The following is a 20,540-nucleotide window of genomic DNA, read 5'->3' as shown; positions in this document are numbered from 1 at the left end:
TCCAGCATGGCCGCAGTCAAATCACTGAAACAAGTAAAAGAGTAAAAGAGAGAGTAAAGGTTATTGGTAAAGTTCTGTCAAATAACTTTGAAACACTGGAAAACATCACTTATACTGAATTGAGAGACAGATTGTGCGAAAGGTGGTGATGTTGACATAAACTGCAGCATTTTTGAAGATGATCCTCTATCAACATTACTTGTTTACGTGGTTCTCATTCCCCTAAGCAAGCTGTAGAATGATACAAATGATGGGTACAGCGTATGCAACAGACAAATCACACAGCTCCTTTATATGGAGGAGGGAGGACTGTAATACCTCCTCATCCGCTTTTTCTTGAGTTGTGTTTTGCGGACGCCTTAATGAATTGTTGATACAGGTGAGATGAGAAACAGTTTTGAAATAGGCTGATATCTTTTTGAAATGAATTTGTTTTTTAAATGTGTAGCTTATGGAGTCTTGTTCGATAAATTGCACGTGTTATAGTGTATTTGGGTTCTCAGATGCGTGAAATTGAGTGACAGGTGGAAAATTTTGATGACTTGTGTGAGTTCTGATTTTTTGTGTTAGCTGATTTAATGTTTATGCATGATTCAGAGGTTAGTGGTTGGGGAATTTGGGGATTTTGTGTGTTTGTATTGGTAGGCGTGTTGGTGTCTGAAAGAATGGGTGGGGACTCTTGCTGTTTCTGCTTCCTTGTTATTGGTGACAGTAGTCCACTCATTGTCTCCTTTGCGTGGTTGTTGTTGAATTTCATTCTCTGTTGCCGTTCTTTTAATTGGTTTCCCTGAGTCTCTAGGAGCTGATGGCTGGATTTCAGGAGCTTTTTCATTTCTTTTTCCAGTTGGTTTCGCGATATTTTCAAAAGGTTTTCCGATGCTGCTGGTTTGGTGGTGGGTGTGGGAGCCGATTGTGGAGAGCATTCGGCTCTTATGTGGCTCTACTGGCCACACGTGTAGCACCTGGGCTTTCACAGCTCAACCGTCACCCTTTGGTTTCATTCCCGATACTATCGTAGTCGGGGATCTCTTCCAAATCGGCAGGGGTCGATTGGATTAGAATTTCTAATCCCTGCTATGCCAGTTTTGCTGGTGGAATTTTGTGGCCTGTAGGATCGTTATTTTGTCTTCCAATCCCAATGTCAATGCCGCCATAAGCCACGCTACATCTATCTCTAGTAGTATTTCTCCTACCTTCACCTTAGGGGTACGTTTTCCAAGGTACGTCGGTAGGAGAACTACCTCAACCGACTTGAGTGGGGTGGTGACTGGCTTTTTCTTCCTTGAGAAATCTCACTTCTACAGAGGCGAACGTTCTTCCTCTGGTGATGAATGTGATGTCCTTCCATATAGGCTGCAGACACTTTTCTATTGCCTCTATCGATTTCTTTACTTTTTATGATATACGTTTTAAAAACCACAATTCTGTGTTGTGTGAGTCACATCTCCTGGCGGAGTAACTTTCACATTTAGCCCCTCCCTAAGGAGGAGGCCTTTATATTTATCTAGTTCATTCTTTCCGAATGATACGTCTTCTTTAGTTACACTTGCTGCCGTGGCGAAGTTGCTATGTTTGTTTACGTTTTGTGACACTTTGGGTTGTGTATTCGAAACATTTTTCCAGGATTGAATATTTTTCCAACGAATCTTCAGCTAACGAAGAGGACAAGTTTTCAAAATTAGATGTCATAAATATTTTTTTTAATTTCCTCCTTCCAATGAGGCGGAGAAAACGTAACAGATCTGCTACGACGCAGATAAAATGTTTTACAACAATAACAAGAAACACAGAAGTGTTCAACAATACATATTAACAAATTATCAACAAAATACTTTCGCTGCAGAAGAAAAAGACGCCTGACAACTTCGAGTAGTCGGTTTCAAACTCTATTCTTTATTAGCCATTACGGTCAAAGATACAGAGGGGAAGAAAAAAGGACAGGCAAACAATAAGGTGGGGTAAAGAAAATGAATGTAAAAATAAAAGATGAAAAAGAAGGGGACAAAATAGAGTGATAGATATAGGGGACCTCACCAACCACGCATCATCACTGAATCTTATTCAGATTACAGTTTTTTTCCTGTGGTAAAATACAATTAAAACCTGTAAAAGGTAAACTTGGTACAACGTTATGGCAGATCCATGCAAAAATTCAAATAAAGAACCTTTCGTACTCTCCCTTGAAACACTCAATAATTAAATTATTATATTTTATTGATTAATTCATAATAGTATATAAGGATAAAATCAAGTTAATGATTTTTATCAGGTAGTCAGCATGCTATAAAAAATTATAGGTATTTTATACTCCTGACCCGAATAGTTATTTGTTTACTACCCACAAGGGGCTAAACATAGAGGGGACAAACAAGGACAGACAAACGGATTAAGTCGGTTATATCGACCCCGGTGCGTAACTGGTACTTAATTTATCGACCCCGAAAGGATGAAAGGTAAAGTCGACCTCGGCGGAATTTGAACTCAGAACGTAATGCCAGACGAAATACAGCTACGCATTTTGCCCGGCGTGCTAACGTTTCTGCCAGCTCGCCGCCTTCCTGACCCGAATAGTATTTACTACTCGGCTATTCTGATATACTCGTGGCTATCGTGAGAGTATTCAAATTTGACTTATCTTTGATCTATATGTGCAAATATTTGTAAGTAGATGTGTAAATCCGCCTTGTACGGTATGTATGGATATTTTTATGTATATTTCTCGTGAATTGTGTTAACGAAGGAAAAAGCCTGTTTTTACGGTTATAATCTCCAAATTGGAACCATTTCACAATTAACGTGAACTCTTTTTAATATCTTTCACTAGTCTATTTTCAGCCATGTGTATATTTAATCTAGAGTTTTTGGTAGTTTTCTGAATGGCTCGGCACTTGAAGCATGGTGGAGTTAAGTCGTTTTCGCCCTTGCTCCATTAATATTATTATATTCATATGTATATAATTATTAATTTAATGTAATATATATATATATATATATATATATATATATATATATATATATAGGCCTGTTCAAGGCGGTGCCCCAGCATGGCCGCAGTATACTGACTGAAACTAGTAAAAGAACTATACATACATTCATATATTCTCTTACTCATTTATTTGTTTCAGCCATTTGACTGCGGCATGCTGGAGCACCGCCTATAATCGAACAAATCGAACCCTAAGACTTATTCTTTCTAAGCCTAGTACTTATTCTATCTGTCTTTGTTGCCGAACTGCTAAGTTACGGGGAAGTAAACACACCAACATCAGTTGTCAAGCGATAGTGGGGACAAACACAGACACACAAACACACATATATATATATGTGTATGTGTGTGTATGTATATATGGATGTTCATATATATATATATATATATATATATATACACACACAAATATATATATATATATATATATATATAATATATATATATATATATATATATATACATACATATAAGTGCATATATATACACATGTACAAACTTATTGATATATGCATAGTTATGCTATTAACAGTTTGCCGGAAAGCTCAGTTTCCGAGTATAACAAAAAAATGTATGCCATTAAAACTGTTACCTCTTTTTGAATGAAAATTGTTTGGGTCTCTGTTTGTTCTCTCCACACTGATTTGACAACTGGTGTTGGTGTGTTTATGTTCCGCAAAGAAAATCGATAGAATAATTACCAGGCCTGAAAATGAAAGCCCTGAGGTCGATTTGTTCGACTAAAACCCTTCAATGCGGTGTATCAGCATGGCTGCAGTCAAATGACGGCAACAAGTAAAAGTAAATGATAAAAGAATAATCCTTTTGTCGAATGAATTTGAACCATCGATGTTCGAGATTGAGTATTCCTTACTACTCCTGAAGACATTAAATAAAAGCAGAAATTAAATAAAAGTAACAATGAACTAATGGACTATGCAAACTATACGCCCTTATGAGACCCAAGAATATATTCTTGTCAGTAGATCTCTTCCACTGCATGTAAATTTGTTTCTCATTACGAAGGTTTTAGTAAGCTACACACATTTTTCATTATTATATAAAATATCTTCATTCGTTTTATGTTTATTGTCCCCCACTGTGGTGTTGTGTCCCCCTCTGTGTTAGTGGCCATGGTGCCAAATAAAGAAACGAGTAAGCTACACACATACAAATATATATACATAAATACATACTGACCGACGGCAGATAGCTAGATACCCAAATAAACACGCAGACTCACAAAACAGTTATATAGGCATACTTATGCACATATATACTGAGAGATTTCCACATAGACAATCCATACATCCCCCACGTAATTGTACTGACATAAACGATGAGTATTTGTATACACACGAGCACACACATGAAGTACACGCATCCATCCACATATACACAATTCAACATACGCACAAAGTCAACGCCACCCATCCCACCACTCAAACATACAAGCATAGGAATAAATTTATATTTATATATATATTATATAGGTATATATGATATATATATTATATATATATATATATATATATATATATATATATGTATATATATATAATAAATTAAAAATAAATAAAACATATGCATATATACATACTATATGTACGTACCTACCTCTACATGTATATATATATACATATATGGGTACAGGACACCAAAAAAAAAACGTCGAACACAATGAGAAACGAAATCATAAACACAAAACCAAGGAAATGGACATTTTTCTTAAACAACGATAAAATAGAGTACAGGACATACAATACAAGGAAAATTCCCCTTTTTCAGACGCCTTTGTTTCATCTACTCCACGTGTATATATATATATATATATATATACACACACACACACAAAGACGCACGACCAAACGCACACGCACACATGCATACAGTAATTCAACACGTACAAATAATTATAAATTTATAGATATGCAACGAAGTCACAACAAAGCGCAGTGTGTGTGTATACATACATGTGTGTTTGTGTGTGTGTGTGTGCGTGTGTGGGCGTATACTATACAAAGGTTGACACAACTAGATATATATACTCTTACCATATATTTGAGTATGTACACACACACACACATATATATATATATATATATAATATACAGATATTCCCCGTCACTTAGCTGTTCGGCAAAAGAGACCGATAGAATAAGTACTAGGCTTACAAAGAATAAGTCCCGGGATCGATTTGCTCGACTAAAGGCGGTGCTCCAGCATGGCCGCAGTCAAATGACTGAAACAAGTAAAAGAAAAAGAAAAGAAAGATATATACATACATATGTCTTTACATGTACATGCATACATAAGTGTGTGCGCGCCCGCACGCCCGCAGACCTAGTCTTAACAGCAATCCATCTGTTAGGCTTATTTGCTCTTTAAAACGAGGTGTAGGAAACATAAGGAAAGAAGTAATGAACAGAATTACGCTTGTGTGGAGAACGAAAGGTGAACATAATTTAATTGCTAACACTAAATAGTTATAAATTGGTTCAAGGGCTTTCAGTATAAGAAATCTATTAAATTTATGCAAATATACAATTCTAGCTACTACATGTCTATTAACCTTATTATTCTCAACATATCTCTAATTTTCGCAATGGAGGCCCCCAAATTAAATAAACAAGAAGTACATGAGTAACCATAGACATACATATATTGATGTGCTTAAATTCCTTACAGTTGCTCCTCAAAGTTCTGTAAGTGGTGTAGATTAGAGAAGAGTTAAGGCGAGCGAAATATTTCAGTACTATTTTTCTATTGAGTAACTTTTCAATTCATAAGTTGAAACGTATACATACATTCGTACGTACGACGGAGTGCTGAAAAGTTTTTAGCTTTAATAATAAACTTCCGAGATATTTTGCATGGACTTAGAAAAGCCGAAGGGCCGCTGCAATGAGTGTGTGAGTCTGAGAGGGGAATATGTTGAATAAAATCACGGATAGCTGATCCTCCTATACTTTCTTTTACACAAAGCCAGGAAGTTTACAACACCATCTCATACATATTTGATTAGGACAACCAGTATAGGAAAATAAGGTTCTGAATTCAAATTGACTTACCAATGCTGGCTTGCAGCATCCTTTTGAAGGAAAGCCTAGCCAAAAGTACTCTTTCTCTTTCCTCCTGCTGCTGTATGAATTACTTGATGTGGTTTTTGTGTCAAGCTTTGACTGCTATCTATAGCATAGTGGTATCTTTTAGGTACCCTTAATTATAATTTTAATTATAATTATTACCTATAAGGTTTTTATTCCCATGCTGGCCACTTGATTTGATCGGTATTTTACATAACTATCTTTTTGCTTGTCTTGTTCCTTGGTTTGTGTCTATGTGTTTCGTCTCTCTATGTGTTCGACGTCTTTTTGGTGTCCTGTACACATATATGCGTGTATATGTACATGTAGAGGTAGGTACGTACATATATGTTTATATATATGCATATGTTCTATTTTATTAACATATTATACGACTAAACGCACGCACCCTAAATAGTAAGATTGTTCTGTTTATCAAGTTAGCCTTGATATTAACTCTCACGCGACTCTGCATCTTTCTTTCTTTCTCTCCCATTCCCTTTTTCGTCTTTTTTCCCTCACTTAACTTGTCTCTTCCTCTCTCTCTCATTCTTCATTCTCTCTCTCCCTTTCACCATTCTTCATGGTCTCCTCGCACCATTCCCCTTCTTCTCTCTCTTCCTCTTGCTCCTCCTCCCCCATTCCCGTCGTCCATCTGCGACGATACTTCCGTCGTAACTGCTATCCTGTCTTTTCTCGCCCGCCTTGTAAGGCTACTGGTCGACATATTTTCTCTCTCTCGTCGTCCACGATAATCCAGCGTTTGCAATACTTTTTTCGTCTGGCGTTAACAGCCCTTCTTATCTTGTTCTCCTTGTCCTGTCTCTCACTGTTATATATTTATTTTTCCACTGTTTATATATATATTTTTTACTGTTTATATGTTTGTACTGTCGTTACCGTCTTGCTTTTTTTTTTTTTTTTTTTACCCCTCTGCGAAAAGATCTCAGAATTTTAATTGATTTGCTTTTCGCGGGAAGGAAGTTTTCTTCGAAGTATACGTCTCGCTTTTATCCTTCGAAACGTTTAGTAGATGAAACCTTAGCGACTGAAGAAGGGGATTTTTCGTTGTGCTTATTGTCCTGTATCTCTCTTTTTTTTTGCTTGTCTTGTTCCTTGGTTTGTGTCTATGTGTTTCGTCTCTCTATGTGTTCGACGTCTTTTTGGTGTCCTGTACACATATATGCGTGTATATGTACATGTAGAGGTAGGTACGTACATATATGTTTATATATATGCATATGTTCTATTTTATTAACACATATATATATATATATTTATAATAGAGGGTAAAATTAATTAATTAATTAATAATTAATAATTTTACCAAGTAGTTCGGTATGTTAAAAGAACAATTATCGGTAAACCTATATGAAAATTATAATTAGGGTTCAGCAAAAATTTGCTTCACCACATACCGAAATTTAGAAATAGCAGTTAAAACTAACTGTTTCACTACTGAATCCTAATTATAATTTTTGTATATATATATATATATATATATATATATATATATATATATCGTGACGTATATTTGCCATTTCAATATGGCTACCCCTAAGGGTGGATGCTACTGTAGTTTTTAGCCCCAGGAGGACACACTCCTCCAGCTGGCCATAGACACACTTGAGGAGTGTGTCTATGGAGTGTGTCCTCCTGGGGCTAAAAACTACAGTAGCATCCACCCTTAGGGGTAGCCATATTGAAATGGCAAATATACGTCACGATGTGTTACCGCTACTGTATATAACTCACTTTGATATTTATCTTATATATATAATATATATATATATATATATATATAAAACCTGTTACTCTGAGTTTCCCGTTGCCGTTCATCAGACTGACTCTCGAGGACACTGAAAGAAGATCAGTAACTGTTCAGGCGAATTTTAAATTTGGATTCACAAGATCCGACATAAATTTTAGTGTATGTCCCTGTGTTGGCATTGATGTTACTGATATTTGTGTTACTCCTGTTTCAAGCCACTTTAGCTTGGTACACTGTAGCTTCGGTGTTACATCGGCCGGCCACTCGGCATTCATTTTTAATTCTGCATGAACAACCTGTATGTATATATGTATGTATATGAATAACCATTATGTCAGGTCACTTTCGAGTGCTACTGGTAACATGAAACCCAGTACAACCTGTTGCATGGTCGGGTCGTCGGCGACTAAACCGACAACCCCACCAAGCTTGCTTGGTGGAGAGGGTGTTTATTGGACGCCCTGCGGGATGAAAAACAAAACCCGGCAAAGGGTGGAGGAACTCTTGAGAGTCAACGGCCATCCAATAAATGTCTTAAGGATGTATCATGCGCGGGGACATAGAAATAATCGGACTGAATAGCCGATCGCGCGGTTAAATCATTGGGAATGAAGGACTCCTAGCATTTGTTAGGGCATCCTTCTAGGAGAAGGTAACTCAGGTAACTGGGATAACTCCGACATAAAACCTGCGGCTCAGTGGTTACCGATGATGTTGATTTGTTCTTCTTTTCGGATTATGGCTGCTGTTGCTTAGTGAGTGGGATTGACTGTGTGCACAGCCTTTCCTCACTTAAAAAGAAATCTCCTTGCACAGGCATTGCACGATAACAACATTGATTAAGCTTCGTGCAATGGCCATACTCGATAACGAGGGGGCAGCCACCATATGAATAACCGACTAGAATTTCTGGTTGTCAGATTTATTGAATTAGAATATATATGGCTGAGTATTATTTAGATAGGTGTACTTTTAATGTAATCCTTAGACGAAATGAGAATATCACCATGTGACAAAGAATAGTGCTTTCAATTACCAGTACAATGAATCCAAAGGGTTTTCTACACAAGTTTACCCTCTCTTATGCTACGCGGAATGCCTGGGTGTGTTCGAATTTATAGAACATCACTCTTGCTTCAGTTCTCAAGCACTTGGATCAAACTCGATAATTCATGAATGCTATGCGGACTTTTCAAATAAAGTGGAGCATGTATATTTACGTGTTTGTGTGTGTGTGTGTGTGTGTGTATGTGTGTGTGTGTGTGTGTGTGTGTGTGTGTGTGTGTGTGTGTGTGTGTGTGTGAGTTTGTGTGTGTGTGTCAATGCGTATATATATTTGTGTATTATTATTATTATTATTATTATTCTGCCGAGATCGAATTTGATTTCCATCCTTTGGCGGTCGATAAAATAATAAGCATTTGAACATTGGGGTCGATATAATCGATTTAACTCCTCCACCAAAATTGCTAGCATTGTGCCAAAATTTGAAATCATTATTATTATTATAAATAAATTACTGGTCAGGAATTGAGATCAATATAATCGTATATCTCATATCCCTCGAAAATTTTGGCTTTTGCCCGAACGAGAAATACTTATAACAATATCATCTAAAAACTGTTTGTCTCATTTCAAATATACTTCGAACTTTGGCAGTTTGGGTTTTGTGCCGAGTATCACACCAATTATAACTACGAAAATTTTAACCATTGTGTCCGCCTAGGTTCTGTGTTTTTTTGGGTTTTTTTTCAGTTTTCTCACATTCACTTAATAACTATTCTATTCTCATATAACATTCTAATAGCAATGATCTAACAGTGTTTGTTATTTCTCATTCCAGTATCATATCTGACCTTCTTGAAACAAAAATATGGAAAAGTTCCTTAAAATCCTTTACTTATCATTCACTCTAACACCCGCTGGTCCGTTTTCACTCTCTTCAAATCCACTAACTTGGCTGGCATCTTAACACCCTCTCTTTAACCTCAATCCCCTTCCTTCCTTTATATAACTAAGAGAGTAGAATAAACTGTCACGTTCGTTACTCTCTTGTATCTTTTTCAATGATGATTCATGCATTCGCCTTTTTTCTACACATTCAGTATCTGCTAATATCCGCCATTAATTTTTTTTCTTCTAGTTTTGCCTTTTGTGTAAGTCCTTCTGATAATTTGTTTCTCAACAGCTATAATTAGGGATTTATTTTCTCTAACCACATTATAATACGCTTTTCTAACTATGAACACCATAGTTCTACAGGCCTGAAATCGCAGTACCGATAGTTAAAGTGCTCGAAATTTAACAAACCTCTACTTCTAACAATTCTTGATAAGTAGAGTCTATCGGTTCTTTTTCAGTAATAGCTCTAATGAATTACTGTAGCTGTCTTTGTCTACTTTGTAAAAATGGTAGAGGGACTCAATCATCGTATGAATCTTGTTTTCTTTCACCAGCAATACCACCAAAATGAACGCACGTTTTGAACTGTCATCCATATCTTTAAAGTGCTGATGCTGCTCTGCTTCGAAGTAGTCTTCCCATGATAGTTGACTTGTTTCGTTCGCCCACCTGAAAGGCAGTGACAATAACGTAGCTTGCTTTGAACGTAAGCCACGTCTATCTCAGTTGAATTGTGTTTTTTTATAGATGTTAAGCTGCTGATATTGCATCCTCGGACAACTTTTATATGTGAAATCCTTTTCCACTCGGGGACTGATAAAATTTTTATGAAGACACTGCATGTTAAAATTCTGCAGTGTTTTAATGAGTCGGGTGTTAGTAATTCACGTCTTCCTTAGAAGCATGCACTGCCGGTAATGGTCGCTGAGATACGGCATCCCTTACATGAGTAAGTCTTTTGCATGGGGGAGATTAGCCATAAGTGGCGCATTTTCTTCATGTGCTTCTATTTCTTTAGCTTAAATTGGTGATTCTGTTGCGGTTAGAATTAATGAACTCGGTTTCATAGTGGCATTTAGAAACTGATTCTAATTGTGGATGAAGTATTTCTTATCACTCGATTGGTTGCAGAAATTTAAGTAGATGCTTTACTTGTCTCTAAGATGCAATGCAGAAGGGTGATGCTTAAGTCAGTAATTTTGTGACATGAAGTTTCAGACTGCTTTCCTGTTTTTATACCTAAATCTGGACTTTTGAGTTATGCACTATTTCTTAGAGGATTGTACGTTACTGATACTGACACAAAATGTATATAATTGCCTACATAAGAGCTAAATCCAAGCGGCTTTATAACTTCATTATTGTTTTAGTAATTGCACTTATCCAGACACTTGGAATTATGCCGATTACTGACTATAGGACTTACAGTGGTTTGGGCACCAAATGATGGTTTTGTTGAGGAGTGAACTGCCAATATTGATAATCCTTCTATTATTTATGCAAGTATAGCTAATATTTAAGTTTTGCTAATTAAATAGCTTGAGACATTTGTGATCTGTAACGAAGTATTTGTGGATCAAATTTAGGACGTTGTTACTAATATTAGATTAGTGAGTTTAAAAAGTCCGTGCATCGAACAAAAGTAGCTTGAAGTATTCTACTTTGAAGCTGCTACATCTTTTATTCTCAGTTCCACTTTACTTATCCCCCGTATGTTGCTAAGTACGAAGTAAAGTACAGGAGCTAAAATAATTGACTAAAACTCTAGAGGATGAACTCCAATAACTAACCAGATGCTGGTTTCTAACAAAATTTAGTTTGAGACTCTTCTCAAGATATATGTATTTGATGAATAAAAATGCTAACAAATTTCACCGGTAAGTTTGGTTGCCATAATGAATATACAGTTTAATATTTCGGACAAAATATTTTCTATAAGAAATTAGTGGGTAATTATGTTTGTGTTAATGTTAATTAGAAATTGATGTAACCTATTTTAAATTGAACTCAGTGGTAGTACATACCTCTTCTTTCAGTCATTTTCTATTTCTAACTAAACTGATAAATGCTATGATATATTCCCAACTGAAATGTGTTAGTCAAATGAAAAGAGATAGGTATACTTTTCTTTCGTGAAAATCATTAGTCTTATTCACAACAATATCTGCTAATTGAATTGTTATCTAACGAATGGAAATCATTTTAGATTGACAACAAAAACATTTCCCATCTGAAATCCTTTGTGAATAGATGATGCTTCCGCGAGCGATCAACAACGTACTATTTAAGTATTGCACGACCAAAATTCCGAAACTATAACTAAGTATATATTTGCCAACAGGATTAATTTGATTTATGACCACCATTCATTTTCTTGTAATTTTCACGTGTTCACTATAATTTACTTATCTACACCGTAAATTGTTTTCAATATTGATTGCTTTCTTTAGAAAATGTAACTGATTAACTGTTTCTGGTACTTATTTCATAGACCTATAAATAATAAAAGTCAAAGTCGACTAAATTATATATTACATCTACATCTACTCTTGCTAACAGCTCCGTTTCTCTGAGGGTATTTATGAGCACGACACTAACAAAATGAACGATATAATTGCAGTATTTCATTGTGTCAGACTTTATATTTCAAATCATGTTTACTTTCAGTTTATCTTCATTCACTTAATTTTTGATATTTTATTCAATGATAGTTCATTTTTAGAATAAGCTCATTGTAGGTAGCTTAGCCAAGAGTAATATTATGGAGGCTTCGTTACTAGGAAACATCCATGGAATAAATGGGTCATTGTTGTTATTGAAGTTGTAATTATTGTTTAACCTAAAAATGTCCTCTTATTGAGCAATGACCATCTGAAGTTTATTTATTTTTTATACACACTCCTCTATCCAGAGCTACATTATCCGATCCTTATTCTTTTCATTTTGAAGATGATAGCATATGATTGGATGTAGATTTAACTATTATGTCTAGCATGTTCACTCATAGAAATGTTACTCGCTCATAAAGTGTTATTTGAAGTTTCAAATGAAAAAAATTACTCTATTTACTTTTAAGCTTGTCATATCTAACTAAAAATATAATCAATTATTGTAGCTCCAGTACTTAGCAACATACGGGAGATAAGTAAATCTATATATATATATATATATAGGTGAGCACATAAGTGCAAAACAATGAGTAAAAAGTAGTACTCGAATACCAAAGGTTCCTCGGACAGTTGTGGTGAAAGACCAGAGTTTTTCATCACAACTGTCCGACGAATGGAAAAGAGAAACTCTGAGTAACAGTTTTGTGATATATTTATATTGAGTCGTCCCAGAAATAATGCGGTTTTTCAGTTGCATGAACAAAATTTGGAGGGGGACAAAATAAACTACCTACATCAACTTGTTATAAAATCAGGTAGTAATTTTACCTTGTACTAATTCTTAGTGCAATTTTTGAAGAGAGCAGTTCGATTTTAACAGTTATTTTTCAAAGCTATAATGGAAGTGCCAAAGGAATACATTCGGTATATTTTATTTTATGAGTTCAATAAAGGCAACAACGCAACGGAAGGTGCGAGGAATATTAATGCAGTATATGGGGATCGGACAATAAGGGTAAGCCAGTGTCAACGTTGGTTCCAGAAATTCCGAGCCGAAAACTACAACTCAGAAGACTAGCCTCGTCCTTGAAGATCTGTAAAGCTCGACAAGGACGTCCTACAAACCCTAGTGGAAGAAATTCCCATCGTAACTGTTGTGGAACTAGCAGAGAAGCTTAGATTTGGTCATTCAACCATTGCATCGATACCTGCATGCCATCGGAAAACGACCATTTTTTGTTTCACAATGAAAGGAGTTCTTTCATCAAGATAATGCTCGGCCACATACAGCTAGGATGACATTCCAAAGGCTGCAGCAGTTTGAATGGGAAACAATGCCCCACCCACCATACTCGCTAGATATTGTCTCATCTGATTATCATTTATTCCGCAGTTTTCGAAATCATTTGGACGGAAAAGAATATGAATCCTGTAGACGAGATCAGAACATTAGTGGAAGAGTATTTATGGGATTACCCAATATATATATGTGTTTGTGTGTGTGTGTGTGTGTGTGTGTGTGTGTGTGTGTGTGTGTGTGTATGTGTGTGTGTCTGTGTCTGTGTCTGTGTCTGTGCCTGTGTGAGTGTGTTTGTTTGTGTGTGTGTATGTGTGCATTCATTCATCTATTTATTTATATGCTTGTATATGTGTATGTGCATGTATGAGAAAGAGGGCGCACACTCTCCTAACCTGATGCAATCTCCAGGGATACAGGCATCCAGCAACAGGACCTCCGTAATGCCATGATGGACCGTGAAGTTTGGCGTAGCATGATAAATTCCATTGTCTCGACCACAGTCAAACAATGATGAATGATGATGAGAAAGAGAGAGTTTATAAATTATTGCATAATATGAGGTACATTCAACGAACTTTAGGTATAATTATGACACGTACTCTGTTTTCCTTATTCATACTTGCTTTATTTCTCACATGCTTTCAAATTTGACATAATATCAACGCGATTGTTTGTGTATGCATAAACAAGTGCCTCATACACCATCGGATCATGTTTTTTCAAGAAATCACGAGCAATTCTTTCACTTGAACAAACTTGTGCTCCGCCACACCTTGAAGAACAAAACAAAATCATAATTATATTACAAGACTGATACAGAGGAAGTCGAACAAAAAATAAAATATAAAATACTCAATAATTTCTTTAAAAAATACAATCAGTTAAATCTCAGTTCTGCTTTTCCCTTTAGTCATCGTGTCTTTCTGCTTTTAGTAGTTAACTAGCAGTATCGCCCGGCGTTTCTCGGGTTTGTAAGGGAAATAACTATAAAGCATTTTTAGAGAGTTATAGCCAAAAAATAGCAAAAAAATGGGAAAAAAAATGATGGTAAATTTTTTTGAGTTAAAAAAGGTGGAGTTGCGTCCCCTAGACGGTCTGTGGTTTGGGTTTCTGATTCTCGACCCCATGTCGAATTTATCGATTTTTTTCAGAACTGGGGGAACTTTTCAAAATTTTCGCTGCGTTAGTTTTGAATTATGACATTGGGCTATGTGTGTGCCAAGTTTCATCAGAATCGGTTGAAAGCCGTGGTCAGGGTGAGGGTACGAGAAAACAGACACACAGAAAACGCACAGACAAACTGCCGTTTATATAGAGAGAGATGATCTGAGATCTAAAGAGTGAATTTTTAGACTTCTTTAATATATATGTGTAAATCACAGTGAGAGTTTTCATTTTCTCTTACACCTCTACGTACTACTATTAAAACATCATTTTTTAAAAATCTGTTCTCTTTTATTGTTTCAGTCATTGGACTGCGGTTGTGCTGGGATACTGTTTTGAGGGGTTTTAGTCGAACAAATTGACCCATATTCTTACATTTATAAAGCCTGGAACTTACATTATCGGTGCTTTTTTTTTTGTTTTGTGTAGCCAGAGCGCTATGTTTCGTGGATGTAAACGAGCCAACAACAGTTTCTAAGCTATGCTGGGGACCAACGCAAATGCAAATTTGCATATGCATATATACATACATACATACACACACACACATATATATATATATATATATATATATATATATATGTATGTATGTATGTATGTATATGTATGTGCTTTCTCTCTGTGTGCGTGCATTTATATATGCATAGCATATACATATATATATATATATGTATATGTATATATTATATATATATATATATATGTATGTATGTATGTATATATTATATATATATATATATATATATATATATATATATATATATATATGATTAGAGAACAAACATCACGTTCGGGCCAGCGACGTTATATAACCCCACGCTTCTCTACACTTCATTATATACAAATAATGCCATGCCCTTCAACATATAAAAGAAATACACATATAAATGTAAAATATATATATGCACATATGAAAGATACAAAAATATATAGAAGGACCTGACCGGAAAAATGTATAAAAAAATCGACTAAAATAGGTGATTAAAATGAATTACAAAAACATAACAATCAACTAAAAAAATTTTATCCATCGATTAAAAATATATCAAAATAGTCAGTTCTTAGAAGTGAAGCAATCCATGGTAGGCCCGGTATCCATGGAGCGTAAGAGAGCTCCAAAAAGGGGTAAGTCAAAATCCACATCCATGGCCAATTCGGGAATTCACTGCCGCGATCCGATTGCTAATTAAAGCGCATCTCGGTAATAACTCCCTCATCAGGATGAACAGAACTCTCTAGCAATATTTCATCATCTTAACTTAGCCAATCAAGTTTTGTCTGATGAAATAGGTATTTCAACATCTCAAACAGTCAAGTCATAATTGGTCTGATGAATTATTTCATCATCTCAAATTCACTATAAGTATAACCGTTTGTATCTATTTCCTTATTTGTTTTATAGTGTTAACAATGTAAAGACAGTGTAAAAATCGTCCTGGTGTGTTTCTTTTTTTGTCTGTGGACAATTTATTGTGAAAGCTCGAAAACTTACAATAACATCAGAGATCAAGAAAATTTGTAAGCTATACTTGGAGATCAGGACAAGTTATGGGCATCACATTCTATCTGCTCAGCTTGCTCAAATGAGCTATGTGACTGGTTCCGTAACAAGAAGACCATGCTTTTGCCATTCCAATGATATGGAGGGAGCCGAAAGATCATTTTAATGACTGTTATTTTAGCAAAGTAAATATCACAAGATTTTCTATGAAGAATAAACACAAAATTGTGTATCGCAATTTGGATTCTGCAATGAGACCTGTGCCTTACAATGGAAGTCTGCCAATTCCATTTCCACCAGATGATTGTATTGAAACATCAGATGCTGATGCTGACTGTCACAGTGGTCCTGCCGAGGAAGATTACGTGGCTGATGACGATAGCGTTGAACTTCAGAAAGTTTCCCAAGCTGAACTGAATGACCTTGTCAGAGACATATCCTTCTCCAAAGATAAAGCAGAACTGATGGCATCAACACTGAAGGAGAAGTATCTGCTACAGAACGGTGTTCGTATAACTTATTTTCGACAGAGAAATGTGGTTCTACAAACGTGTTTTTCTGTTGATGGCCGCTCTGCTTGCTTTTGCAGTAACATTGATGGACTTTTTGAATGCTTATCACATCATGATCCTGCAGAGTGGCGTTTGTTTATTGATTCTTGAAAACAAAGTTTAAAAGCTGTACTTCTCCATAATGGCAATTTGAAGCCCCCCATTCCTATTGCACATTCCGTTCATCATGAATCATATAAGAATATGGAACTTTTACCTCATGGCATTGCCTATGAAAAACACTGATGGAAAAAAATGTGAAGATATAAAAGTAATTGGAATGTTATTGGGAATGCAGTCGGGTTTCATACAATACTGTTGTTTCATGTGTCTATGGGATAGTCGGGCAACTGAAAGACATTATTCGGAATGAAACTGGCAGAGAAGAACATCACACTAGCCAGGACTGTCTAGAATACACCTCTTGTAGAGCCATGTAATGTCCTATTGCCTCCTTTGCACATAAAGCTTGGACTTACGAAACAGTTTGTAGAGACACTAGGGAAGAGAAATGCCAGCGGGTTTCAGTATATGGTAGGAAAGTTACCCAAAATCGCACAGGTGAAGTTGAAAGAGAGTATCTCTGTTGAATCCCAAATTAGAGATGTCAACTTCAAGACAACACTGGATGAACTGGAACTGCCTGCCTGGAATGCTTTCAAATGGATCTGTGAGAAGTTCTTGGGCAACAAACAGGTAATTGACTACAAGGATGGCATCAAAAATCTTCTGAAATGTTACTCAGCAATGGGTTGTTGCATGTCGCTGAAAGTTCTTCTTGGACTCCCATCTGGATTTCTTCGCAGATAACTTTGGGTTGATAAACATGGTGAAAGATTTCACCAGGACATTAGTGTTATGGAGAAACAGTACCAAGGCTTCACGAATGACAGTATGCTGGCTGACTACTGCTGGATGCTTTACTGTGATCAACCAGATCAGAAACACCGCAGGAAGTCCAAATTATAATGTTTCTAACTCTGTTGTTCTTTGTCTCGTTTGTCTGACCCATCTTTTTGTGTATTCACTCTTTGAAGAATGATAGTGATGTTTCTTAACTCAATAAACTCATTTACTTTCTAAAACTATTATGTCTTTATTCATTACGTTAATGATTTCATATATACAAATATGTAAATATTTGCATGTATCTAGTGAAAACCTGATACGTGCTACATACAAATGGAGTAAATTTTGAATTCAGCATGAAAAATTTGTCTAAAATAGTTGGTTTGCATTCATAATGAGTATAATTCATTTAACTTTGTTGACCAGTGTTATTAACGTACATCAAAACAATAATCATTGATGCACTTGGTTAAGTTAAAAATGCCTAAGCCACAATGAAGAGAAACTATGATTTTCAAGCAGGGTTAAAAGTTGAGCATTTTGACAGTTAATCATCTTGATTAGTTGTTTCTCACTAATGATTTAGTCATTTTTCGATGCAGTAAAATAATTGTGGAAGCACTCCGTCGATTACGACGATGAGGGTTCCGGTTGATCCGAATCAACGGAACAGCCTGCTCGTGAAATTAACGTGTAAGTGGCTGAGCACTCCACAGACACGTGCACCCTTAACGTAGTTCTCGGGGATATTCAACGTGACACAGAGAGTGACAAGGCCGGCCCCTTGAAATACAGGTACAACAGAAACAGGAAGAAAGAGAGAGAAAGTTGTGGTGGAAGAGTACAGCAGGGATCACCACCATCCCCTGCCGGAGCCTCGTGGAGCTTTTAGGTGTTTTCGCTCAATCAACACACACAACGCCCGGTCTGGGAATCGAAACCGCGATCCTATGACCGCGAGTCCGCTGCCCTAACCACTGGGCCATTGCGCCTCCACAGTAAAATAATTATCGAAGCAGAAAATAAATAATCCCAACTTACAGATTCATGCCGCCTGTCGTGATGGTATCTGTTCGGATGATATTGTGGAAGAAAGACTCAGAAGCCACTGCAAAATATTCATATTCATTTGCCATCGAATAACTGTTCATACGCCATAATTGACCATTTCGGGCATTGTCATAGGCTGCTTTGATCTGGTGACAATCACACAATAAAAAGAGATTTCAGAATCTATTCAGTAATTACTTCCACACTTCACAAATTATCGATAATATACTTCTTTTCTGAATCATCATATAAATTAATGTCAATGAATGTTTCTTAAATGAAAAGTAATATAAAATCACTAGATATTCTAATGAATCTGTACGTAGCAACGATTTCCTCACGTAAGGAAGGATTACGTTATAATCTTCTTTTAATGTTATTATTGGGAATTTTATTTACGCCGAAGTGATGATAACTTCACGTGCATTTATTTATAAATGTATATGGACACTGAATCCAGTAGATGAAAGAAGTATACAAGTCATATGATATCCATTCACTTAACAAGAATACATCAGTATTGAGGTAACATGGATTCCTGCATTTGACCAGAATTTTTTAACATGTTTAAAATATTCAACTGATTTGTTAGAAAGGAATAACTATTGCATAGAAATAAAAGATAAAACAAAACGATGCGATTTGAATTTGAAATGGAGATAGAGAAATTAAACCCGTTAATGATATTCAGTGCTATGCTTTCATGTTTACATCCTTTTCTATACCACACATTTAATACATATGTTAATGTCAGACTTTTGTTAGACAATTGATAACAAGCAAAAAAGTAAACGGAAGGGGAAGCAGAATGTGTGTGCATCTGAATAGCTACAGCTAACTTCATGTTAAGATCTTAAATTGATTGCCGATTTCATCTCGCCAATGTGATTTATCATGTTTTGTGAAGGAAAACTAACTACACAGACTAAAATACTGCAGCAGTTTAATATTTCATATCATTTACAAGTTGTGTGAGAGCACCATCTGTTCGAAAAGCTTTCAGAATAACCCGACATATAATTATAGAAGAAATGTGTGTCTTTTACACATAAACATGAATTATTAAACAGCAAATATACATGGCATAACTGTCCTAATCAAATAAATTATTTTAGAAAATACTTTATAAAGAATTTTAGCTAAATGAAAATGCTGCCAAACTTTCTTACCTTATTTTTCCATTTTTGCTCCATGTAGATATGCACAAGATGAGCAAATTCATGAGTCAAAATACTTTCTGTGCCTCTGTAAATATCTCTCGGCATGCAGAGAACAGATTCCATATTCGATAAACTAATTGAATTTGTCATTCCTGGAACCATTGCATATTTTCTACCATCAAAAGTACAGGTATTGCGGCATTGTCCACCACATTTATCTGGAATTCATTTAATACTAAAAGGTTAAAATTTTTTCAGATGCCGACATTTTAAGATATTTGCAGCCTTACATAATATTTTATCGTAATTGAATTTCGAAAGATTTAACTCCAAAGGAATCATTTCATTTTATTTCTAAACTAATATATCGTCAACATTTAATGCTGTCTTTGATTTTTCTTTGTTTTTCTTTTTAAGAGTGAGGCAACTGAACATGTTAATACAATGCCACTCGTTCACTGTTGTAAGTGACAAGATAATACGTAAATGGAATGGAAGCACTCCGTCGGTTACGACGATGAGGGTTCTGGTTGATCCGAATCAACGGAACAGCCTGCTCGTGAAATTAACGTGTAAGTGGCTGAGCACTCCACAGACACGTGCACACATAA

General features: G+C 35.8%; 1 protein-coding gene across 1 annotated transcript in view; it reads right to left on the bottom strand.

Annotated features, from left to right (window-relative positions):
• Window positions 1-14,257: 14,257 nt before the first annotated feature.
• The window catches only part of LOC115209763, a 33,579-nt gene continuing 27,296 nt past the window's right edge, over window positions 14,258-20,540 (bottom strand). Inside the window, exons 5-7 of the mRNA XM_029778276.2 lie at window positions 19,939-20,147; window positions 18,761-18,915; window positions 14,258-14,426 (exon numbers count right to left, since the gene is read on the bottom strand). Of these exons, the coding sequence (XP_029634136.1) occupies window positions 14,279-14,426; window positions 18,761-18,915; window positions 19,939-20,147 (512 nt within the window). The 3' untranslated portion in view covers window positions 14,258-14,278. The remainder of the gene's footprint in view (window positions 14,427-18,760; window positions 18,916-19,938; window positions 20,148-20,540) is intronic.

Source organism: Octopus sinensis, linkage group LG3 (genome assembly GCF_006345805.1).
Source record: "Octopus sinensis linkage group LG3, ASM634580v1, whole genome shotgun sequence".
In the NCBI taxonomy this organism is placed as follows: domain Eukaryota; kingdom Metazoa; phylum Mollusca; class Cephalopoda; order Octopoda; family Octopodidae; genus Octopus; species Octopus sinensis.
This window is presented reverse-complemented; position numbering and strand designations above follow the sequence as displayed.